The sequence below is a fragment of the Mustela nigripes genome, chromosome 5, assembly GCF_022355385.1.
Source record: "Mustela nigripes isolate SB6536 chromosome 5, MUSNIG.SB6536, whole genome shotgun sequence".
NCBI classification, from domain to species: Eukaryota; Metazoa; Chordata; class Mammalia; order Carnivora; family Mustelidae; genus Mustela; species Mustela nigripes.
Genome location: NC_081561.1, coordinates 60,217,850 through 60,244,456, shown reverse-complemented (window position 1 = coordinate 60,244,456; position 26,607 = coordinate 60,217,850). Strand labels below are relative to the sequence as shown.

At 48.2% G+C, this 26,607-nt stretch overlaps 1 protein-coding gene across 1 annotated transcript; it reads left to right on the top strand.

The window, feature by feature from the left end:
• The first annotated feature begins 3,630 nt into the window (after nt 1-3,630).
• LOC132018638 (transcription initiation factor TFIID subunit 10-like) lies at nt 3,631-25,836 on the top strand. The gene is made up of 2 exons (XM_059401557.1): nt 3,631-3,635; nt 25,211-25,836. The coding sequence occupies exons 1-2, from the start codon at nt 3,631-3,633 to the stop codon at nt 25,746-25,748; spliced, it is 543 nt and encodes a 180-aa protein (XP_059257540.1). The 3' UTR covers nt 25,749-25,836.
• Nucleotides 25,837-26,607: the final 771 nt, after the last annotated feature.

The following is a 26,607-nucleotide window of genomic DNA, read 5'->3' as shown; positions in this document are numbered from 1 at the left end:
TAAAAAAGATTTTTATTTATTTGATAGCAAGAGGAGGAGCACAAGCAGGGGGAGTGGGAGAAGGAGAAGCAGGCTTCCCAATGAGCAGGGAGCCAGATACGGGGCTCAATCCCAGGATTCTGGGATCATGACCTGAAGGCAGATGCTTAACAACTGAGCCACCCAGTCACCCCGAGAGTCACATGTCCTATTTCTAAAACAGGGCACCGTAGTATTGTAAAGTTTTTTCCGGCGAGATAAACACAACACCAGGCAAAGTGGGTGCAAGGCAAGATTTATTAAAAACGCTCTCGGGCGAAGTTTCAGGGCTCAGGAGAAGGGGAGCCAGGAAAGTTGCGCCGGGAGGAGGTGGGCACCCTCGGGCGAGGTTCCGCCACTCTGGAAAGCAGAGTGGCGGAAGTCGCACCCAAGGCAGGGAGGAGGGGGCTTTTAAGGGGTCTCGGAGGAAGCTCAGGGGTCTTTTGGAAGTTTCCCTTATTTGGATATCCCGCCTGCTCATCGGGATCCCATTTTGGTCCACGGGAGCCCGGGGCGGGGGTCTCAGATTCCTGCTTGGGCCTTTGTTCTCCTGTCCGAGCTCAGGTCTTGTGGAGGGAACTTTCGCCATCTTTAGTAGCCCTTCCTGCCGGCCCAACAAGTATCATTTGTGTAAAGTTGATAGCTGAAGTTGATGAAGTTCTAGAACCTAGGTGAGGTTTGGTGGGCTGAGGTCCGGAGCCGATGACCAAGAAAGAATTCTTGAGACATCTTTGGTGCAAAATGGTGGTTTATTAAAGCACGGGGACAGGACCCGTGGGCAGGAAGAGCTGCTGCCCCGGGTTGTGAGGGATGGCAGGTTATGTACCCTGCTGTTGGGGGAAGGTGAGGGGAAGGGAGGTGTCAGTGGAGTTTTCATATGCTAAAGAGGGCCTACAAGGTGCCAGGATGTTCCAGGCCTGCCGGAGGCCTTGCCCTTGCTGCTGGATCAATGTTGTCTTTAGACCAGCCATTAACATTTAAGATAGTTGGGAGACTTTTTGGTGGGGTGTCACAATCCTGCTATCAATCGTCTTTGTTAGTGAGATTTAGGACATTTGTAAGCCAAGGGAGACTCCTGTCTAGCAGGATTGTGAGCTCTGCAAGTTAACTATTTGCTTATTGTTCATGGCAGTCAGGGCTGCCTGAGGGATGCTACACTTATGGAGGGGAGCGGGTGAAGAGGGGGTGCAAGGTGCCAGCTTTTGCTTTGTCCTCAGCCAGCCTCCTGCTCCCTCATCAAAGTCATAGTCTAGTTGGTGTTCTTTTTCTTTCTTTGTATCTACAATGGTCTTAATTTTAATTCTCCTTCAGCTGCAGCCTTTCAGTTTACCCAAGGAATTCCTACCAGGCTGTGGGAGGATCTACCCAACATATTTTGTTATTGTTTATTATAGTCTGGTGGTTGTTTGAAATGATTGTTTTTTTTCCAGTTCTTAGGTCTCAGACCCCTTCGGTTCCTGCAGATAAGTGAACAGGGACAGGCTCTTGTTCACCTTTATCAGAGTTTAGTAGCAGAGATGCATCACACTGCCTCAAACTGTAAGAGATGTACTTTGCATATCAGGTGGTTGTCTTGCTGCTTTTGGAGTTAAGCTCAGAACATTCTCCATGTGACTGTACTTGTTTCAAAGAATTGGTGTAGTCCCTGGAGATATGAGGCAGAGTACTGCCCTTGCTGCATTTTCCTATGGTATTAATATTTTCCAAAATGATACAAGAACTAATATGAGATAAAATAACCTTTATCTTTTATTACTTGACAGATAATCAGATTACTCCGGGGATTCGATAAAAATAAGTCATTTATTCTTATAGTTACTATAATGACCATGGTAATCTTGCATAAGAGAATTTAAAAATTGGATAAACAAGATTCAGCTTAGGGAAAGACAAAGTTGGCATTCTTTGGATGAGCAGTGTTGTAGAGTAAGTTTGCTGGTGCCTGGGTCCCTCTGGCACCAACCCTGCCACGGACACACTGTCGGTATTTCCAACATGCCACAGGGCCTGATGCTTCAAGGTACCAGAGGGTGGCAGTAGATTGTGCTTCATTCCATTATTTTAATTTATTTAATATCTTTACAAAATCCACACAGTGACTTTTCCCCTTAATATCTGGTTTTATTCCAGGCCGTGTTCTCATAAAGATTTCAAGTGCCTACAAGAAACTCAATGAGAGTCTTGATGAAAATGTATATAAACTATTTTTATACTTATAAAATAAAATATATTTTATTTCTAAACTTTATGTTGGTTAATGTCTCTAATCTGGTATGGCTTTTTAATTCCTTTTGTTAACATTTTTAAAAAATCCCATAAAGAGATTATACATGAGCTGGAGAAGAACTTGATGTGAAATGGAACTTGATGTAAAATATATAAACGTGAGTACATTGTTTTCTCCACCTCCATGGTTGGACATGGGTATGGGGCATGGGGGCCTGGCATTCGGGGAGGCTGCACTTGCCTGATTTCTGAGCTGGAAGAGAACTTTCTTTCCCCATTTATCCAGCAGCAAAGAACGTGGATAGAGCTTAGTGTTGAGTATATACACAGATGCATGAAACTGACAAGGTCTCTTGAAGCTGGGTGCCCTGTTTGCTTTAACACCTGAGATCTTTATTAAAAAGCAGAGAGGAGTATATTGCAAGGAATCCTCCTGCTCCTCAGAAACACTGTTTTCAAAGGACACATATATGGGGACAACATCCACACCTGTATGAGTGCAGCTGCGCTGTTGCTTTCACAAACCACTTCAGGATGTAAGACATGGGTGGGAGAACACCATCTAGGGCTCACTGGAGATCCCAGGTCCATTTATCAGAGACTGCTCCTGTCTGGTGTCCCTTGCCTGTCATCCAGTATTGAGGACTCCAGCAGTTTTCTCCTTCTGCCTGACCCTCCAGCCCTGTCACAGATCTCTTTCCATCTCCCTTATCTGCTAGGGAATACCTGCTTTCCTTGCCATTCAAAGTCCCCTCCTCACCAAGACCCCCCACGTGGCAGTAAGCGGTGTAGTTACCCTGAAATCACCCCATTGCCCCTGTGTGCATGTGCTCTCTCTACACTGGAGGAAGGCGGCAGGACCATCGACAACAGCTTAGGGGGATGTAATGACAAGCATTTTCCATATATTGTCAGATTTTTATCCCTACAGAAACTCCATAATGTAGCTACTCTTATTGTTACTGTACGGATTAAAGGGAAAACGTGAAATTTAGAGAAATTAAGTAGTTGCTGAGATCACATAGGAAGTGAAGGATTTCATCAGAATTCTAACTCAGGTCTGTGAAGCTCCAAAAACACTGCTACACAGCAACTAAAATAATCTGAAGTGCTTGTACTTGCTCATTCTGTTTTTAAAAACTGGAAGTCATAAAACAGGAGCATGTGACTTAGTATTGTTTGTTTATTTTTATTTTATTATTATTTTTTAGTATTGTTTATTTATTCACCAAAGAACTTAACACTCAGTGTTCTAAGAAAACTGAGAAAATGAGGAATAAAAGACAAGACATTCTTATCTTCTAAGAGCTGCCCAGGGGCCAGTAGCCCCTTGTATGAACAGGGGACTTTAGGTCAGACAGCTACACATTGAAGGGAGGGACCAGTATGAGGTGAGGGTGCGCAGGGTGACACCGAGGGGAAATGTTAGTCAGTGTAACTGCCCAACAGCTGGGATGGTGCTGCACTCAAATCTGCGTAATGTTTAACTTACAGGCAACTCTCAAAAGACACCAAACAGAAATCTCAAGCTGAGTTGAAGATCAGAAGGAAAAGTCAAGGAGGATGACATGCACTCAAATAAGAACACACAGAAATCGAGGTGAACTTTTTAGTACTATTTTGTTGTTGACAATTTGTACAATTTACAGGGCTGCTTACTTGGCTCAGTTAGCCTATACTATACTACACTACGCTATACTATACTATACTACACTACACTATACTACACTACACCTATGCTACACTAACTACACTACACTACACTATACTAAACTACACTATACATCCACTCAGTGCTGTGCTGCTATTGAAGTTAAAAATGAGCATTTTTGACTTGGTATGAGCTCAAAGCTACAGAGTTTTCCAGAGTTAAGAATAATTAGTAGCCTCCTAAAAACATTGGCATTTTCTCCTGATTTGGGGGCAGTAGGGGTGGGGGGTGTTGGCAAGAGATGTTGCATGATTAGCATTACTCTCCCCATGTTACAGATGAAGAAAATGGGGTTTGGGCCAGGTCACGTGGTTGTTACTTAGAACTAGGGTTTACATATGAACTTTCCGGTTTCAAATCCCTTGATTTTCCAATAGAACACAATCTTATCCCTGAAACGTGAAGTAATATTTGGTGCAGATTGCCCTGTGCAGAATGTAAGGCCTTTGGCAACATCCTTGCACACATGAGTCAGGGATCTTAATGAGAATGATGATACCTGCTCAGATCAGATTTCCACTTTGTTACTGTATCTCATGTTTATCTGCATTTAGTGTTTACTCCATTTCAAAAGAAACCAAGTATAAATATGGCACAAGAGGAATGTCTGGCTGTTCAGCTATTTGATTACTCATGACATACTTGTATAATTATTACTTATCTTCCTAGTATGTAGAAACTGCTACATCTCACCAGAGCGAAATCCAGAGATTTACTGCAGATGGTTGCAAAGAATCTCTACTTGAGGAGAAAAGGCACTTCTGCTTTCTGGTCGACAAACACCGTAGTTTTGCAAATCACTTAATTATTATCATTTATAGGTGGGTTTGTGATAGCAAGTTTTTTTGCATTATTAATAATTTAATTTCATACTCAAATGCCCTTGGAATGCCTCACCTTCCACATGTGTCTCAATGTAAAGTGGGGGGCCTAGTTTGCCGATGAGAAGAGATGCCCATTTGGATATGTAAACTTTCAGAAATGTGGATGAAATGGTCAAATATTGCTTATAAGATAAATTTAGTAGTATATCCATATTTAACATCTTTCATAAAATAACACTTAATGATCGAGAAGTAGCACTTTTTTTCTTATCTCACCTATGAGTCAGCTGTTCTCAGACTCTCTGATGCGTCCTCAGCTCAGTGCCTTCACGAGAGCCATGGGATGAGAGTCCCAGTGGGCCCCAGGCCCACCCCAATTGGGGAGTTCAAGTGTTCACCTTGGGAGTCCATGCACAGAGGTGTCCCTGGAAGTTCCTGCGTCTGGGACATGCCAGCCCTCACTGATGATTGAGAGAAGCAGCGTGGTAGGGATGGGTTCTCTCCAAGATTTCAGTTGTGTATTTACTGATAGGACTTGGGCCAAATTTGCACGAAGAATGAAGGTCTTTGGTGGTGGCAGTCACTGGTTCTCCCCTCTTCTAGGGCCTCCCTTGGCTCACTCTGATCCCCTTACCTTCAGATTTGATATTAGCTGTGCAATGCTCAGCCCTGCATAGTGTTGTGTTATGGTTACTGTTTTTAATTGTAATGATTCAATTTTGTTAAGTTTATTCCCAGTGAAGGAGGCATTGGTGTCTTAGAGAATAATTAGCAGAACTCCGGTGCCATTCATCACAACATAAGGCACTTCAGAAAAAAGTAGCCACCAAAGTATTCAAGGTAATGAAATCAAGCATTGCAGTTTGCCGCTCCTTGAGCCTCAGCTTTATTACTTTTCACAAACATGGAAATTTGGATCCTATGGATAGTTTATACACGTGGGTCCACTCTAACCTCTGAAATGAAAGCAAAGATGCTAAAGGGCAGTTGACAACCTACAGGATAGATCTGAAACTGCATAGGGAGTAAGAGAAGGTGCTGTCATTGGGCCAGAAACACTGAAGGAGTCTCAAAGAGAGAAAGGCAAGATCAGTGTGTGGAGAATCAAGAGAGAAGAAAAACTCAGCCTCAAGCATGTGCAGGGCAAGACTACAGCAGAGGGCAGAGCAATGACCTCAGAGCCAGAAGGTATAAGAGGAGGTGGAGAATGGTACGTGGCATTCCTGTATGTGGTCAGTTGCATCCTCTAAGCTCGTTGGTTTCTTCCCCCTGTCCCACTTGCATTGACCAGTAGGCAACAGGGACTTTTGTCCAGTGGCCGAAACTGTGTGTTTCCACAGAAGAAGCCAGACACACTCCTGGCTGTATCTTCCCTGTCCCCACCTCACTGTGAGTAGTCTGTGATAATGAGAATAGGTGAAATACAGACTAGGATAAATAGGCAGAAGACTAGGGAATGCTGTGCAATACAGAGATGGACAGATAACCAGGAATCCCTGAACAAGTGAGGAAAACCGGTATTATGAAAAGACACACTGAAAGAAAAAAAAATGGGAATAACCAATATTGGAGGCAATAGAGGCAGTAGGGCTGAGAAGAAATCTTTAGAAAGAAAATGAAGATACTACGTCCCCAGGAGAAAATCAACTAAAAATTTTGGAAATTAAAAATGAATTATTATTCACAATTGAAATGTATGGAATTTGCTTAAGCAAATTCCAGGCACAAGGGAAGAAGGATGTAGCATATATGAAACAATACTGGTGATGAGTTCTTAATTGTTGAAGCTGGGTGTTGGGTACAGGGAGATTTACTGTGCTGTTTCTCCTGTATACATGCTTGAAATTTTCCCCTCCCCTTCTCCCCTTCCACAAAGAACATAAACAACAAAAACCCCCACACCAACGGACGGGCTCATTAACAGAATGGAACTGCTTGGAAAATTAATCCAAAGACCTCTCCCAAAACACAGAACGAAAATGGAGAGAGGATGAAAACATAATGTTAAATTGGAAATACCCAACTGCCTTCTCAAAATCATCACCAGATATCTAATGGGAATCCCAGATTCAACTTGTCTAAAACCAGATGACTGATTTTCTCACTCTAAATGGGCTTCTCTAGTTTCCCCATCCGGGGAGATGGCATCTCCATCCTTTCAGTAGTGTGGGCATAAATGTGAACTTCTCTCCCTCCCCCTACCCCGTCCCCCACAGCCAACCCCTGGGCATGCCCTGTTGTTTCCAGCTTCAAAGTATATCCAAGTCTAGCCACTTCTCAATCCTCCACTGCCCTGTGGTCCCTGAACTGTAGTTGACTCTGCCTAGTCTTTAACACAGCAGCCAGAGTGAGCCTGGACAAATGAAAAAAACCCAAAACCTTGATAGATTTGTGGTCAAGTTGCAGAAGGGGATAGAGAGAAAATTTTAAAAACTTACAGAGGGGGTGGGGAATAGATAACTTACAAAGAGAAGAGAACTCCACTGGCACCAGATTTCTTTTTACTAAAAGAAGATGTTAAAAATCAATGGAGCAATGCACTCAAAATTCCTTGGAAAATTGATTTTAAATGTAGAATCCTAGAGTACCTGGGTGGCTCAGTTGGTTAAGTAATGGCCATCGGCTCAGATCATGATCCCAGGATCCAGGGTCCTGCTTTGCAGGGAGTCTGCTTCTCCTGCCCCTCCTCCCACTCGTTCTCTCAATCTCTCAAATAAATACGATCTTCTTTAAAAAACAAATAAATGTAGAATCCTGTAGGTAAGTATTACCTAGGAGGGAGCCTAAAATCCACAGAGACAGAAAGTAAATTAGTGGTTGCCAGGAGGTGGTAGGAAATGGCGAGTAACTGCCTTTTAAAAAAATAAAGACCAAAAAAAAAAAAAAAAGAGAATGTGCTATCATGAAATAATAAGTATGGGACATTGCTATCCAACCAACAGAACTTTGGGAAGAAGGTGGAATTTAAAGCATGTTGAAATAGCCCTGGGAATCTCTAATTCCATCACTGTAATACACTAATATTAAACTAATGAGGAATTTTTTACAGGTTGGGAAAGATGATGACACTTTCTAAATATTCATCAAAGGTGCCCCCAGCTCCTTCAGCCAGTGTGTATACTAGTCTTTTGATCAATATGTTTAATAACCTAGCAACACATGGATAGAATTCAGAAAGGATGTAGAACTCAACAGGTAAGATATTTGATTTCTTTAAAAATACCTTTTTAGAGGTATCTGGGTGGCACAGGCTGTTGGGTATCTGACTTTTGGTTCTGGGTCATGATCATTGTCTTGGATCATGATCGCGGGGTCCTGGGAATCAGCCCCAGTCAATTTCTGGGCTCAGTGGGAAGTTGGCTTTATATTCTCTTTCCCTCTGCCCCGCTCCCTGTTTGTACCCCTCAAATAAATAAAGGCTATAAATTAGCTTGGGTAAAAATTAAAAAGCACCTTTTTAATTCTTTAAATATTTTGTCTGTTACCCTGAGGTAGAAGTAAATAAACATCTGTGGTAACACACATTTAACCCTGTGTTGTTGAACAAATTTTTTTTAACATTTCATTTATTTATTTGAGAAAGCACAAGCAGGGAGAATGGGCAGAGGGAGAGGGACCCTGATGTAGGGCTCAATCACAGGACCCTAGGATCATGACCTGAGCTAAAACCAGAAGCTTAACCAACTGAGCCACCTAGGCATCCTGTCTTATTGAAACTTATATTTCAAAGTAAATAAACATCTGGTTTATTATAAAACCATAAGACATTTTATAAGTGACACATTTCTTTGACAAATTTTAATTCCATGTCCTGATTGATGTTTATAGGAAGGAAATGTACTATGGAAAGGAGTTCACCTCAGCACTGGAAAATTGGGCCTGTCATGCCCCTAGGCCCTAACCTCAATGCTAGGTTGGACTTTGAGCCTTCTGTCCCCAGAGGCCTCACAGCCAAGTTCTACATATTGGGGATATCTGAAAAATACCAAGGAACATGCCTGCCCTCCTCGTCCCCTGCCAAGGGAAACCATACCATTTGGAACTCTGGAAATAATTCAGGGCAGGAAAGAGATATCTGCATGCCCAAATGAGGCCACGCCCATGTTCAGTGGCCCCCTGCAGTCTATCCAGAGTCTGACAGTCACCCTGACACAGGCCCTCCACTCTGCTGCCTATAGAGTTCACCTCAGCACTGGATATTTGGGGCTGCCATGCCCCTAGGCCCTAACCCCAACCCTAGGTTGGACTTTAGGGCTTCTGTCCCCAGAGGCCTACACATTGGGGATATCTTAAAAATACCAGGTCTTGCCAGGCACCCAGAAAGATACTGTGGCATATGGACCCATGGAAAGGATTCCGAGCAGGAGAAGTCTGCGTGCCCACATGAGGCCACCCCTACATTCAGTGGCTCCCTGTTCTCGATCCAGAAGCCGGCAACTCACCTTGATCCAAACCCTCAACTCAGTCCCTGGGCAGTTGTTCGCCTCAGCACTGGCTTATCAGGTCTGCTATATCTCTAGGCCCTCACCCTAACCCTTGGTTGGATTTGAAGCTTCTGTCCCCAGAGGCCTGGCCACCAAGTGCTACCCATTAGGCATACCTGAAAAATGCCACTGGACTCTATCTGTCACCCAGAAGGAAACCCAACCATTTGTTTCTCCAGAAAAGATTCAGAGCAGGACAAATCTGCATGCCCATGTGAATCCACCCCACATTCAGGGGCCCCTGGACACAACAGGGAGCCTGACACTCCTCTGATCCACACCCTCAACTCAGTCCCTCTGAAAGTTCCCTTCAAGGCCTACAAACCTCTGCCATGCCTCTAGGCCCTAACCCTGAAAATAGGTCTAGCTTTGGGTCTTCTGTCCCCAGAGGCCTGGCTCCCAAGCCCTAGGGACTGTGGACACCTGAGCAATACAAGGGGACCCATCCTGCCACCCAGAGGGAACTCGTGTCATTTGGAACTCCGGAAAGGACTCAGAGCAAGACAAATCTGCCTGCCTCATGAGGGCACACCCAATGTCCATGGCCCCCTGGACACAAACTAAGAGACTGACACTCCCCTGACCCAGGCCCTCAACTCAGAACCTGGGGAAGCTTGCCTCACTGCCTGCAGATCAGGCCTGCCATGCTCTAGTCCTTTACTGTAGCCCAAGGTTGGACTTTGAGGCTTCTGTGTCCCGAGGCCTGGCTCCCAAGCCCTACGTTGGGGAACATGAGCAAAGACAAAGAACTCTGCCTGTTTCCCAGAAGGAAACCATGCCATTTCAAACACCAGAAAGGATTCAGAGCAGGAGAAATCTACATGCTCACCTGAACCCACCCACCTTCAGAGGCCCCCAGCTGATGAGGGAACAGAAGGCAAGCTGAGGACAAACCAGAAGCTGGCACCCTACAACCCTGCCCCCATGGGATATTGTGACATTCCTTGGGTCTTCCTGGCTGCCCTAAAGGAAAAACAAATAGTTAAATTGTAGAGATCAAAATCCTGCAAGACCTGAATTTCCCTCAGTTCACAAATGTCCTAGTGATTTATAAGGAAGAGGCTTCCTTATCAATAGCCTAACTTGCAAAGACCCATAACTCAGTTCTTAAAGCCCTAACATCCTCTTCCCCACCCTAAAATTGAGGGGGGGGCTGAGGCAGAGGGAAATGTAAACAAAGTTAAATTTCTTCTCTTCTTTGATAAGGACATGTGATAGCATGTCATTGATAGCATGTCCTGACATTTCTCCAGGAAGCTGCCAACTATTTTACTGTTCATGCCTTACTAAAAGCAAAAACACCGTAACCTGACAATGGCAGGACCTCTGGTATCTTGTAGGTACTCTTTAGCATAGGAAAGTGCTTTTGAAACCTCCCTTTTCCTTACCATCCCCCCCATAGTATATAATCAGCCAGCCCTTACAATCCCAGTGCAGCAGCTCTTTCTGCCCACAGGTCCTGTCCCATACTTGAATCAAATCACCTCTCTGCACCAGAGATGTCTTAAGAATTTTTTCTCAGTTGTCAGCTCTGGACCTCACTTCTATTCTAAACCTCATCACAGCTACATACGCCAGAGCCTGACACCCTCAACTAAGCCCCCAGGAAGTTGGCCTCAGTGCGAGCAGATCAGGCGTTCCATACCCGTAGGCCCTAAACCTAACCCTAGCTTGGGCTTTGAGGCATCTGTCTCCAGAGGCCTGGCAACTAAACATTGCACTTTGGGGATACCTAAGCAATGCCACAGGAATCTGCCTGCCACCCATAAGAAAACCATGCCATTTGGAACTCTGGAAAGGATTCAGAGCCGGAAATATATACATGCCCACATGAGGCAACCCCATTTTCAGTGGTCCTCTGGACACTAAGGCAGAGGCTGAGAGTCACCCTGACCCAGGCCCTCAACTCTGTGGCATAAGGAGTTTGCCTCAGCACTGGAAAATCTGGCCTGCCATACCCCTATGTAGGCCCTAACCCCAACCCTATGTTGGACTTATAGGCTTTTGTTCCCAGAGGCCTTGCAGCCAAGCTCTAAACATTGGGGATATCTGAAAAATAATGAAGAGCGGGCCTGGCATCCAGAAAGATATCATGGCATTTGGAATTGCAGAAAGGATTCAAGGCAAGAGAAATCTGCATGCCCACTTTAGGTAACTCCCACTTTCTGTGGTCCCCTGGACACTAACCCGGAACCTGACAGTCACCCTGACCCAAGCCCTCAACTCCACCACCTTAGGAGTTCACCTCAAGACTGGAAAATCAGGCCTGCCATGCCCCTAGGCCCTAACCCCAACCCTAGGTTAAACTTTCAGGTTTCTGTCCCCAGAGGCCTGGTAGCTGAGCTCTACACATTGGGATATCTGAAAAATAACAGGTCTCACCAGGCACCCAGAAAGATACTGTGGCATTTGGACCCACAGAAATAATTCAGAGCTGGAGAAATCTGTGTGCCTACATGAGACCACCCCCATGTTCCTTGGCCACCTACACTCGATCCAGAAGCCAGCCACTCACCCTGACCCCAGCCCTCAACTCAGCACCTGGGAAGTTGTTTGCATCAGCTCTGGGTGATTGGGTCTGCCATGCCCCCAGGGCCTCACCCTGACCCTCAGTTGGAATTTGAGGCTTCTGTCCCCAGAGGCCTGGCCACCAAGTACTATACATTGCGATACCTAAAAACTGCCACAGGACTCCATCTGCCACCCAGAAGGAAACCCTACCATTTGGATCTCCAGAAAGGATTCAGAGCAGGACAAATCTGCATTCCCATGTGAATCCACCCCACATTCAGGGGTCCCTGGACACAACAGAGAGCCTGACACTCCTCTGGCCCAAGCCCTCAACTCACTTCCTTGGAAAGCTCATGTTAAGGCCTACAAACCTCTGCCATGCCTCTCAGCCCTAAACCTGAAAATGGGTTTAGCCTTGAGTCTTCTGTCCCCAGAGGCCTGACTCTCAATCCTTAGGATATGCCGACACCTGAGCTATACAAGAGGACTCCTCCTGCCACCTAGAAGGAACCTGTGCTATTTGGAACTCCAGAAAGGATTCAGAGCAAGAGAAATCTGCATGCCTACTTCAGGCCACACCCATATTTAGTGGACCTCTGGACACAAGCCCAGAGCCAGCAGTCACTCTGACCCAGGCACTCAACTCAGCCCTTGGAACACTCCCAAAAGTACCTTTAGATCTGTCATTCAATGCCTCTAGGCCCTAACCCAAACCCTTGTTTGGGTTCTGAGTGGTCCATCCCCAGTGGCCGTGCTCCAAAGAGCAGGAGTTTGGGATACCTGGGCAGCAGCAGAGGACTCAGCTGGACTCTTTGAAGGAAATCTTGCCCTTTGGAACTCTGGAAAAGATTCAATGCTGGAGAAATCTGCATGGCCATCTGAGGATCCCCTCCCCCATGTTCAGCGGCCTCCTGGGCACAAAGCTGGAGCCTGACACTCACCCTGACATTTTGTGTCAACTCATCCCCCAGTAGAAATCTAACAGCATGGGTAGTTCACGCCTGACATGCCCCTAGACCCTCACCTTAACCCTAGGGTGGGTTTTCAGGGTTCTGTCCCCAGAGTCCTGACATGAATGCCCTACATGTTGGGGACACCTGAACAATACCAGAGGACTCCGCCTACCACCCAGAAGGAACCCCTAACAATTGGAAATCTGACAAGGATTCAGAGTAGGAAAAATCTGTATATCCACCTGAGGCCACACCCACATTTAGTTCACCCTTGAACACAAATCTGGATCCTAACACTCATCGTGACCCACACCTTCAACTCAACCCCCCATCCCCCTGCCCCAGGAAACTCACCGATGCACCCTCAGTTTGGTCCAGTTAGGTCCAAGGCCCTAACACTTAAACTAGGTTGTGTTCTGAGAGGTCCATCCCCAAGGGTCTGCCTGTAATGCCCCAGGGAGTGAGGACAACTGAGCAATATCTGAGGACTAAGCCTACAACACAAGAAAACCCTGCCATTTGGAACCCCAGAAAGGATTCAGGGCAGGAGAAATCTGAAAGCAAAGCTGGGCCTATCCCAGCAATCCCCCCACTTTCATCAACCCCCTGAACATGAACTCTGAACCTGACCCTCACTTTATCCCTAAACTAACCCTAATCCTAAATCCTAAACCATAGCCTTATACTCCTAACCTCTAACGCCTAACCCTCACCCTAACCAGAAGAGACCTGGAGAATAGTGAAAGATATTTCAGACAGTCGGGTGGGTAGACACAGTTTAAGTGGGCATATGGTCATTTTATAAGGTGGAATCTGTAATGATCTCCTCATTTCAGGTTATATGGTGGTTCCATGGGACAGTGTTCCTGTTTGGGGTGAAATGCACTGAAGTAGCCCCTGTGAAGTGGCAAACATGGTAAAGAAATGACAGCTGTGGAGTCTGAGTGTGGAGATATAGTGTATTTGTGCTGTTGTATCAAGTTACTGCAGATGTGCAATCACCGCAGAGTAAATGACTCTTCCAAACATCCACATTAGCATGTCACAGAAGCAGAGAGGACATCAGACTTTGGGATGGAGGCCAAGCCTTCCCAGATCCAGTTCACCCACTGTGGAGAGGCCACTCGCCCTTGGAGGAGGCCACATGTTAGCAAGAGACTTGTGGGAGGATTAATCGGGCTCCCCCACGGTCTCAGGTGCAGTAGAAGCAGTGGGATTCAGAATTCCAATTATCCACAATGTTCCACCACAACCTGGTTAGAACTGTGGAAAAAGCATGAAGGGAAGCCTAAGTAAAGTAGACTGGGGAAGCTGGAAGGGGGCACCTGCCAGTCAGTGTCCATTACAGACCCCACAATAAAATCCCCACAGTAGACACTCATCCATTCCAGGCCCCATAGGAGAAGCTGGAGGGTTCATCTCCTACAAGAAATCCACCATCCCCACAGCTCAGCTGGTAAGAATCCTCCATCACCCCAAACCCCTGCCTTTCTCCAGTGGACTTTCCCTCCAAGCAACCCTCCCAACTTCTTCCTTCTCCATGAAATAATGTTCCTCTCCTTTGTTTCTTGCACTTGCATGTGATGTGACCATAGTTTGCTCATCCCAGATTGTGATTCTCTGCTATTCCCAAATAAACCCATTTTGCTGGTAAAATAACTGGCAGTTTAAGGCAAAAAGAACGAATAAATTCAAGAAACTTGCAAGAAACAAAATCAATATACACAAATCATTTGCATTGCTACGTGCTCCAAAGGAACCATCAGAAAGAGACTACAAAGAACAATCTCATTTACTACTGCATCCAAAAGAACAAGATACCTAGGAGTCCTCTGAACAAAGAGGGTGACAGACCTGTCCTGACAGCCATGGGACACTGATGACAGACATGGAAGGAGACACACAGAGATATGAAGACACTCTGTGCTCAGGGAAGAACCAACACTGGGAAAATACCTGCTCTCCCCCCAAGCCATCTACAGAGTCTGCACCGGTGCTTCCAGACTTCTAGACTCTGGACCAGCCCTGAAGTGGGTGTGGACACGGGAAGAATCCTGCAGGGCACAGGCGGGAGGAGCATGAGCACCAAGACAGGCAGGTGCTCCCTGACTGCAGACTGTCTGAGGAGCCCCAGGAACCAAATCCGTGTGCACACAAACACAGATGCAGGGACCTGGGGAGCACCTCTGAGCCCAGAATGGGGAGAGCCCAAGGCCCTGCACAGAGCACCGTGGGAGGCCACATCACCACACAAAAAACCACAGAAGCACCAGTGTCTACACAATGTGCCCTTCCTCAATGGGGTCCTGAGACCACGCACCCCCTCGCCAGTCCCCGCTCAGGTGGTTTCTCCTCACCTTGTCCTCCAGCGGCTGTCTGGTGGGGGCTAGACTGCTGTCAGTGTGAATGCAGCCCCACATCCACCACAGCAGGTCCTGTCAGTGTGGATGTGGATCCACATCCTCCCCAGCTTGTACTCTCAGCTTGGGAGTGGCCCCATGTCCTCCAGAAGTCTCTACAGTGGTCCTGAAGAGGCCAGTCTCCTGTCCCAGCTGAGGCTATGCAGGCCAGGCTAAGGAGGGAGCTGGGGTCTTGCACCCTCCGAAGGCAGTGGAGGCAGTGCAGGATTAGGGGAGCTCACCCTTCAGTAGAAGCACTTGCTCCCTCCCAGGTTACAGCTGAAGCAATTTAATTCTGGAAATTCAAGCTGTATGGAGCTCAATATCCCCCAGCTTCTCCAAAAACAGCTAAGGAACAATGAATTGGAAACAATATGGAATGACAACAGTCTCTAACCCAAAAAGTGGCACTGAACATGACCCTGGCCCTAATGTAGACCCACACTCTAACCTCAGCTTGCTCTCAAGCCTGGTGCTGACCCCAATCCAAGACCCTTACCCCAGCCCCCAACCCGAACAGTGTTCACAAGAATCAAAAGGTAGAATCTGCAAATATCCATCAATGGGGAATACATAAACAAAGTGTGATGAAGGGTTTGAATTTGGGTTCAGGTGCATGTTTCAGTCAGAGTTCTAGATCAGGTTTGGGTTTAGGATCAGGGTGAGGATTTAGAGTGACGGGCAAGGGAACAGTTAGACTTAGGGCATTAGGTTTATGATTTAGGGTTTAAGACTCAGGGCTTATGGGATAAAGTTCAAGGTCAAATTTGGGGTTTGGGTTCATGCTGGGATTTGGGTTCAGGGTTCAAGACTCAAAGTTCTGACTTAGGGTTTGGCTTAGTGGTTCAGGACTTGGATCCAAGACTCAGATTCAGAGTCCAGACTTCGGGTTCAACTTCAGGTTTGGGATTCAGGGTTCCAGTTTGGGTTTCAAGGTCAGGTTAGGTTTTAGCATTAAAGTTAGGGGTTAAGGTTAGGTGTAGGGATAACACATTTTCTTCAGTTGCCATCATGGACACAAAATTCTATCTGAAGTTTCTTAACCTGAAATGTATTTCATCTGGGTGTCAGGAGCTGGTTTGGAATTTAGGATCCCCGTAACTCCCTACTGACAGCATTTTGGTCCTAGAGTCTCCCAGTCACCCAGAAATGTCTTTTTTCTTGGCCCAAACATACCCTTGGCAGAGAAGGGTGAGCTGGTACCAAAGTTGGGATGATTTCACAATGGTAGGCGTGTGAAGCCAAATACTGTGGAAATGTTCATGGAAAATGAAACAGGAGACAAATAATTGGTTGACTCATGATTCTTCCACAGTAACAAAGACCAAGTTTCCAATAGAATCTGATAATGTTCCCTAGGAAGGCCTATGGTACTCATTACCACTACCCAAAGAGGGGCCCCTCTCCTGGTTTAAACTAAGAATCACAGCAGGATACTTCCTACTTTGTGTCAAAAATAGAATTTTATTATCTGGCTGTTCCAGTGTACAATTTGTGGAAGCACTGACAACATTTTCCTTTCCCAAATCCTCATCAACACACATGTAAAATGCAGGCAACGTTGTAATGCACTGCTCATTGGAATACCAAGTACAAGGAGGGCTATGAGAAGCAATAAAAAGATATGAAATATGAAACTCAGAAAAACCACCTTTTATGAGCACTTAATGAGGATCCCTAACCATAAGATCTAACATCTCAACCTACAGAATTCACCCATAAAAATTATCAATACCAATAGCCTGCTGGCAATTGTAACTGCCTCCCCATTGACCTCTAGGCTTGTAATACACACTCAAACTGCTAGAGACACACTTCTCAGCAGAACAGGACTTGCCCACTCCCGGTGGACCAACCCTTACGGGGAAGCCAAAAAATCCCACTCCTTGGAAATCCCAGCCTTTAGGACAAAGTCACAGAAACCACACCCAGCACTCAATAAAGGACAGACATCTCTTGAAGCAGATGCTGCAGCTCACCACCACTCCCACAAAGTAACCCTACAATGGACTCCAGATCTGTCTTCTTCCCAGAATTACATGGGGCACCACATTCTTCCAATACTCCATCCTTAGAACAAAACTGTCAGTCCTGTGGGCAGGCTCACAGTGAGCCCTGTCAAAGCCAGACACCTTCTTGAGGGCACTCAGCCTCTCATGCCTATCCTAGCAGATGGAGGGTGCTGCACTCCCCGACCTCCATACCAACTACAGAATACTTGAAACAAGTCTTGCCATACTCCATGCAAAAGGCATATTCTTCATCTGCAAAATGATGGATAGTGAAACACCACGGATTTCCCGAACCTTCTTGAACCTAGATAATATGGAGATACAGCTTGGCCAGAGCTATTATCACCAACCCCCTACACACAGACACACCCTTGCCTTGTGCACTCCAGATCAGTTTCCATCCGCTTTGCTCATTCTCAGCCGTTGTCTCTGTAGAGTAGTACAGTAGTACCGAGGGGCTGGGACTGAGGTGCTAGGTGCTAAGCCAACACCTTGGACCCACCTACTATCAGAAATTAATATTTGTTTTATTAACAGATGCATCCCAGAAGATCTTGCCACCACTGCCATTAGAAAAGTCATTACAACAGAGGTCCTAACAACCTGTGCCAATCTCCACGGCTCCACTTCCTGGCTCCAGGGATTGGCTCATCCATGGGCATAGGACCTGGTCCCAGCCAATGAGGTGGGAGGAACCTCAGGTCTCAGCCTGCACAGCCAAGCACAGTGTGGACCCCCAGACCAGGGACTTTTCCATCATGACTGCAGAAGTGGTATAGGCCAGTCCCATGCCAGTGCCATAGAGGGCCCAGAAAGCCAGGCCATAACATTTCTGAGTGCTGAATCAGACTTGTCCTGAAGCCCACACATGCTAAATCCTCTGCTAATTCAGGAGAACCCTAAATGTGCTCATGGTCTTGGCCTGAACAAGATGACCATCTGTGTGGTATATCACCCACATGATATACCCACCAGCAATGGGGACTTACTCAGCCAAACAATACCTACATAGAATTCAACCACAGACAAACATATTGTGGGAAGCTCGAGGCCTACAGAGAAAGGGCGGGGGGGGGGGGGTTCCTGAGGGCTTAATTGTTCACCAATCTAACTATCTTTTTTTTTTTTTTTTTTCAAGTGAACTGGCCAGGGTCACGCAGGATAGATCCCGGTGTACTCCCACTCTGCCACTGGAAAAGAAGAGCCCTCACCTGCATCCTCCATCATGTTGCAGATCTGGAGTGTAGGAAACTATTACCCATGGGCCAAATGGGACCTCCCACTGTATTCTGTCAATCAGTTGTGGCTGGAACATGAGTTATGGATGGTCTGTGGCTGCTTTCATGCCAAAATGCAGGAGTGGAGTCATTGTCAGAGAGACCACATGGACTGAAATACCTAACAGAAAATCTTCACAGAAGACTTTACAGAAAGGTCTGTGCCCATCCCTGGTCTCTAAGATCCTAGGATCACATCACTTCTTTGAGTAGAATGTAGCACCTTCTGGACAAGATCTAATTTCTTCACCCCCAGAGGCAAGGACTTCCATCCTTTTAGCCAGAACTCCATCTCCATCCTCCTTTATGGACACCTTGAATGGCATGTCTATAGGTCTGCAGCCCAATGGGAATTCACGGTAGTTTCCATGGTAGTGATGCTCAGGAATGGAGGTGTATGTGTGAACTTGTGAGTGTGAGTGTGTGATTCCTCTTTGGTAGCCACAGTGTACAAGGAGAATAAATACAGCAGTGTGCTTTCTGTCCCACAGGAATGGCCATGCAGTGTGGTGCCATAGTGATCTCAGAAGGAAGCCACCTTCATAGAACAAACTTCATCTGGGAGGACTCCCAAATCCCTTGTCCTGCACTCAGAGTGACAGAGAGCCCCCCCTCCTCCCCCCGCCCATCAGGGTTTTGAAGGATGCCTGCTATTTCAGGAGAAAAGATCCCAAATCATTCCTCCACCTGTCATCCAGCCAGGCACCTGTGAGAGAGATCTACTCGAAGTCTGACGTGCTGCATCACACCCTGCCTCAACTCAGCCCCTGGGGAGTCTGTCTCAGTGCTGGCAGATCTGGTCTGTCATGCCCAGGACTCTACCTTACACCCAGGAGGAAACCATGTTGCTTGGAGCAGCATAAAACCATCACAGTGGGAGAAACTTGAATGACACCTGAGGCCACCCTCACATTCAGCAGCCCCCTTCCCCACAAACCCGAAGTCTGATGCACCACCTGACCCTCCCTTCTCAACTCAGCCGCCTAGAGAGCCTGGCCCATGCCAACAGATTGGGCTTGCCATGCCCTAGGAACCTTACACTAACCCTAGGTTGGGTTTAGATGCTTCTGTCCTCAGAAGCCTGGCTCCCAGGCCCTCTAGGTAGGGGACTCCTGAGCCACACCCGAGGACTCCGCCTTCCACCCAGGAGGAAACTGGGCCATTTGGAGCTGCTCAGAACTCTCAGAATGGGAGAAACCTGCATGCCACCCTGAGGCCAAAGCCATTAACAGCGGCCACTCTGGCCACAAACCCAAAGTCCTACTCTCTGCTTGACCCACCCCCTCAACTCTGCCTCCTAGAGAGTCCACCTCAGTGTAGTAGATAAAGCCTGCCATGCCCCAGGCCCTAACCTAAACCCTAGATTGGGTTTTAAGGATTCCATCCCCAGAGGCATGGCTCCCAAGCTCTCCAGAAGGAGGATCCCTGAGCCTCTCCCCAGGGCTCCGACTGCCACCCAGGAGGAAATTTTGCCCATGTGAGCTGCACAGAACCCAAGAGCAGGAGAAACCTGGATACCCCCCTGAGGCCAAGCCTAACATTGGTAACACCCCTGGTTACAAACCCAGAGCCAGACACAACACCTGACCACCTCCCTCACATCAGCCCTCAGGGTAGCCCGCCTCAGCACCCAGATATCAGGCCTGCCATGCCCTTAGGCCCTAACCCTAAGTTGGGATTTCTGGCTTCCATCCCCAGAGGCCTGGTTCCCAAGCCCTCCAGGTTGGGGAACCCTGAGTCACTCACCAGGACTCTGCCTGCCACCCAGGTGGAAACTGTGCCATTTAGAGCTACACAGAACCCTCACAGTGCAAGAAAACTTCATGCCCCCCTGAGGCCATCCCCATCACTAGCAGCCTCCCTGGGCACAAACCCGAAGTCCTACTCCCTACCAGACACACCCACAACTCAGGCCCCCAAAGAGCCCACCTCAGTGCAAGCAGATGGAGTCTGCCATGCCCCTAGGCCCTAACCTTAGCCCTAGGTTGGGTTTTCAGACTTCCATCCCCAGAGGCATGGCCCCCAAAGCCTCCAGATTGGGGACACCTGAGCCACTCCCCAGGACTCTGCCTGCACCCAGGAGGAAATTGGGCCATTTGGAGCTGCACACAACCCTAAGAGAAGCAGAAAACAGCATGCCCCACTGAGGCCATCCCCAGGATCAGCGACACACTGGTTACAAATCTGTAACCACCACCCTCACCTCAGCCCTCCAGGTAGCACACCTCAGCACCTGAATATCAAGCCTGCCATGTCCCTAGGCCCTAACCTTAACCCTAATTTGGGATTTCAGGCTTCCGTCCCCGCAGGCCTGGCCCCCATGCCCTCCAGGTTGTGGAACCTTGAGCTATACCCCTCAGGGTATACAGGACTCCACCTGCCACCCTGGTGGAAATTGTGCCCTTTGGAGCTGCACAGAACCCTCACAGTGCGAGAAACCTTCATGATCCCCGTGAGGACAACCCCATCAGTAGTGGCCACCATGGCCACAAAGCTAAAGTCCTACTCCCCGCCTGACACACACCGTCAACTCAGCCCCCCAGGGAGCCTGCCTCAGCCTTAGCAAATGGGGCCTGCCATGCCCAGAGGCCCTAACTCTAGGTTGGGTTTTCAGGTTTCCATCCCCAGAGGCATGCCCCCCAAGCCCTCCAGGATGGGGAAACCTGAGCTACTCCCAGGACTCTGCCTGCCACCTTGGAGGAAACTCTGCTGTTTTGAGCTGTGCAGAACCCTCAGAGCAGGAGAAATCTGCATGCCCCCGAGACCAACCACATCAAGAGCAGCCGCCCTGATAGTCCTACTTCCTGTTAACCCACACCCTCAAATCAGCCCCCCAAGGAGCCCACTTAGTGCTAGCAGATGGGGCCTGCCATGCCCAGAGGCCCTAACCCGAAACCTAGGATGGGGTTTCAGGCTTCCATTCCCAGTGGCATGGCCCCCAAGCCCTCCAGTTCGGGGACCCCTGAGAAACACAATAGGACTCTGCCTCCCACCCAGAAGGAAACTGTGCCATTTGGAGCTGTGCTGAACCCTCAGAGTGGGAGAAACCTGCACACTCCATTGAGTCCAACATTGGCAACCAACCTGGCTACAAACCCGGAGCCAGACACACTACCTGACCACCACCCTCAGCTCAGTCCTCTGTGTAGCCTGCCTCAGTGCACCCAGATCAGTCCTGCCATACCCCCTAGGCCCTAACCCTAACTCTAAGTTGGGATTTCAGACTTCCATCCCCAGAGGCCTGGCCCCAAAGCCCTCCAGTCTGGGGAACTTTAATCCATACCCAAGGACTCCACGGGTCACCGAGGTGGAAATTTTGCCATTTGGAGCTGCACAGAAACCTCACAGTGGGAGTAACCTACATGACCCCCTGTGGCCAACCTGGCTACAAACCCGAAGTCCTACTCCCCACCTGACCCACTCCCTCAACTCAGCCCCCCAGGGAGCCCGCCTCAGCACTAGCAGATGTAGCATGCCATGCCCCTTGGCCCAATCATAACCCTAGGTTTGGGTTTTCAGGCTTCTGTCCCCAGAGGCATGGCTCCCAAACCCTCTAGGTTGCGGATCCCTGAGCCACTCCCCCAGGACTCCGCCTGTAATTCAGGATAAATTTGTGCCATTTGGAGCTGTGCAGAAAACTCAGAGTGGTGAAACCTGCATACCCCACTGAGGGTATCCCAAACATCGACGACCCTCTTGGTTACAAACCTGGGGCCGGATGTACCACCTGACCACTGCCCTCATCTCAGCCCTCCAGATAACCTGCCTCAGTGCCTGCAGATCAGGCCTGCCATGCCCCTAGGCTCTAACCCTAAACCTAGCTTGGGTTTTCAGTTTTCCTTCCCCAGTGGCATGGCCCCCAATCCCTCCAGGTTGGGGAACACTGAGCTACTTCCCAGGACTCTGCCTGCCACTCTGGAGGAAATTCTGCTATTTGGAGCTGTATAGAACCCTCAGAGCGGGAGAAACCTGCATGCCCCCCTGAGGCCAACCCCATCAATAGTGGTCACCTTGGCCACAAACCCAAGTCCTATTGGTCCTATTGGTCCTTGCCTGACCAATGCCCTCAACTCATCCCCCTTGGGAGCCCACCTCAGCGCTAGCAGGTGGAGCCTGCCATGCCCCTAGGCCCTAACCCAAACCCTAGGTTGGGTATTAAGGCTTCTGTCCCCAGAGGCCTAGCCCCCAAGCCCATGAGACTGGGGACACCTGAGCCACTCCCCAGGACTCAGGAGGAAATTGTGTCATTTGGACCTGCACAGAACCCTCAGAGCGGGAAAAACCTGCATACCCCACTGAGGCCACCCCCAACATTGGTGACCTCTCTGGATACAAAACTGGAGCTGGACGCACCACCTGACCACCGCCCTCACCTCAGCCCTCCGGTAGCCCACCTTAGCACCCGCAGACTGGTCCTGCCATGCGCTGAGGCCCTACCCTAACCCTAAGTTGGCTTTTCAGGCTTCCGTCCTGAGAGGCCTGGCCCCAAGCCCTCCAGTTTGGGGAACCCTGAACCATACCCATGGACTCCTCCTGCTACCCAGGTGTAAATTGTGCCATTTGGATCTGTGCAGAACCCGCACAGTGGGAGAAACTTGCATGGTCCCTGAACTACACCCCAGGACTCCACCAGCCACCCTGCAAAAAATTCTGCTGTTTGAAGCTGCACAAACCCCTAGAGCAGTGAAACCTGCATGCACCCCTGAGGCCAAGCCCATCAATAGCTGCCACCCTGGCCACAAACCCGAAGTCCTACTCCCCACCTGACCCATGCCCTCAGCTCAGCCCCCAGGGAGCCAGCCTCAGCGCTTGCAGATGGGGACTACCATGCTCAGAGGCCCTAACCCTAACCCCTAACCCTATATTGGATTTTCAGGCTTCCGTCCCCAGAGGCATGGCACCAAAATCTGCTATGTTGGCAACTCCTGAGCCACTCCCCAACTCCTCCTGCCACTGAGAGGGAAATTGTGCTTTTTGGACCTGTACAGAACCCTTAGAGCTGGAAAAAAACTGCATACTGCACTGAGGCCACCCCTAATATTGGCAACCCCCCTGGTTTCAAACCTGGAGCTGGACGCACCACCTGACCACCGCCCTCACTTCAGCACTCCAGATAGCATGCCTCAGCACCCACAGGTCAGGCCTGACATGCCCATAGGTCCTAAACTTAACCCTAAGTTGGAATTTCAGGCTTCTGTCCCCAGAGGCCTGGCCCCCAAGCCCTCCAGGTTGGGGATTCCCTGAGCCACACCCAAGGCTCCGCCAGCCACCCAGGAGGAAACTGTACCATTTGAAGCTGCACAGAACCCTCAGAGTGGGAGTAACCTGCCTGCCCCCCTGAGGCCAACCCCACAAACAGCAGCCAACCTGGCCATAAACCCAAAGTCCTAACCCTGCCTGACCCATGCCCTCAACGCAGCCCCTCAGGGATCCCACCTCAACGCTAGTGGATGGAGCCTGCCATACTCCTAGGCCCTAACCCTAACCCTAAGTTGGGTTTTCAGGCTTCCATCCCCAGAGGCATGGCCCCCAAGGCGTCCATACTGGGGACCCCTGATTCATTCCCCGGGACTCTACCTGCCACCCAAGATGAAATTGTGCCATTTGGAGCTGCACAGAACCCTCAGAGTGAGAGAAACCTATATACCCTACTGCGGCCACCCCTAGCATAGGCGACCCCCCCCCCCCCCCATTACCAACCCAGATCTAGACGTACCACCTCTCTACCTCCCTCACCTCAGCCCCCCTGGTAGCCTGCCTCAGCACCCACAGATTGGAACTGCAATGCCTGTAGGCCCTAACCCTAACCCTAGAATGGGTTTTAAGTCTTCCGTCCCAGAGGCATGACCCCTAGGCACGACCCCTAAGCCCTCCATACTGGGGACCACTGAGCCATACCCCAGGACTCCACCTGCCACCCAGGAGGAAACTGTGCCCTTTGTAGCTGTGCAGAAACCTCAGAGCAGGAATAAGCTGCATGCCGCCTTAAGGCCTGAACAACCATGGGCGGCCCCAATTATTTCATGGATGATATGCAGAATTTAAGAAATAAGACAGAGGGTCCTAGGGGAAGAGAGGAGAAAAGGAAGCAAAATGAAACCAGAGAAGGGGACAAAGCAGAAGAGACACTTAAACCCAGGAAACAAACATGTTTTCTGAAGGGTACAGGGTTGGGGGACTGTAGTGGCTGGTGATGGGCATGGAAAGGGTATGTTCTGTTGTGAACACTGTGTGTTGTGTAAAACGAAAGGATCACAAACCTGTACCCTAGAAACAAATAACATATTACATGATCTTTTTTTTAAAAAGTGAAAGAAAAACATTTAGAATACAAATGTAAAGTAAGTAAAAATAAATAAATAATCTCCCTGAAAAAAAGAGCAAGCAAGCAAGCAACTAAGTGACCTGGAGTTACCACACTCCAATTTCAAGCTAGTTTACAAACCTACTGTCAAAAAAACGGTGTGGTACTGGCATCCAAAACAGACACACAGGTCAACTGAACACAATAGAAAATTCAGAAACTGGGCGCCTGGGTGGCTCAGTGGGTTAAGCCGCTGCCTTCGGCTCAGGTCATGATCTCAAGGTCCTGGGATCGAGTCCCACATCGGGCTCTCTGCTCAGCGGGGAGCCTGCTTCCTCCTTTCTCTCTCTGCCTGCCTCTCTGCCTACTTGTAATCTCTCTCTGTCAAATAAATAAATAAAATCTTAAAAAAAAAAAAAAAGAAAATTCAGAAACTGATAATCATAGTACCTTTGGCAAGGTTTATTTATTCATATATTAAATGAATACAGAGCTAAGGCCAGCCCCGCGGGGACTGCAGGGGGACCTGGGGCTGGAGCTGCGGCAGGGGGCACGGGACCCATGGTGGTGCGGGCCGGGGAGCTTGCCCAGCGGCGCGGGGCCGCTCCGGTGTCGGCTAGCGGCGTGGCGCCCCCGGAGGGGGCCATGTCTAACGGGGTTTATGTACTGCAGAGTGCGGTCAACGGAGACGTGAAGCCGGTGGTGTCCAGCACGCCTCTGGTGGATTTCCTGATGCAGCTGGAAGATTATATGCCTACGATCCCAGACGCAGTGACTGGTTACTACCTGAACCATGCTGAATTTGAGGCTTCGGACCCACGCATAATTCGGCTCATCTCGCTAGTTGCCCAGAAATTCATCTCAGATATTGCCAACGATGCCCTACAGCACTGCAAAATGAAGGGCACAACTTCTGGCAGCTCCCGAAGCAAGAGCAAGGACCACAAGTACACTCTAACCATGGAGGACTTGACCCCTGCCCTCAGCGAGTATGGCATCAATGTGAAGAAGCTGCACTACTTCACCTGAGCCACCCAACCTAAATGTACTTGTCTGTCCCCTTGTCCCCACACCAGCCTGTTTTCATAATAAACTTTATTGTGACAGGCAAAAACAAAAACAAAAACAAACAAACAAAAAAAACGATGGAAGAATTTAAACTTAGCTCTGAAGAATTATTAACATTGAATGGGAATTAATAATATTTATGTCCTGTTCCAACCGTTGCTTCCAATAAATGCATTTCTTTAAACATGCTGTTTCAGGTAAATATATATTATAAGGATGATTTAGAATCCACACTTTTAAGAGAAAGTAATTTCACTTGAATAAACCTACCACGGAGTTATGGACATTGGGGAGGTATGTGCTATGGTGAGTGCTGTGAAGTGTGTAAACCTGGCGATTCACAGACCGGTACCAATGAGGCTAATAATACATTATATGCTAATTTAAAAAATAAAAAATATTAAAATAAATAAACCTACCACGGAAAAGGAAATATAGATATACATCATCAGAACTGAGAACATCACAAAAGAAGACAAGCAGACACAATCTGGTGTCTGATGGAAGAATAGAATACTACTTCAGTAGTTCTGCCCAAATGTTCAACCTGTTGAAAGCAATAGATTCATCTACTCATCTACAAAAACGCAGATGACAGAGAAAAGTCCTACCAAAGTGTATGAAGACATCATCAATGAAGTCCACACTGCATGTATGCCTACAGGAAAAATATTTTCCCAACAAATAAACTGTAAAACGAGAAAGGAAGGGAGAAGGGAGGGGAGAAGGGAAGGGAAGGGAAAGAATAGAAAGAGAAAAGGAAAAGAAAAGAAAAGAAAGAAACCTCAGAAGCTAACCCACACATGTATGGTCTTAACTT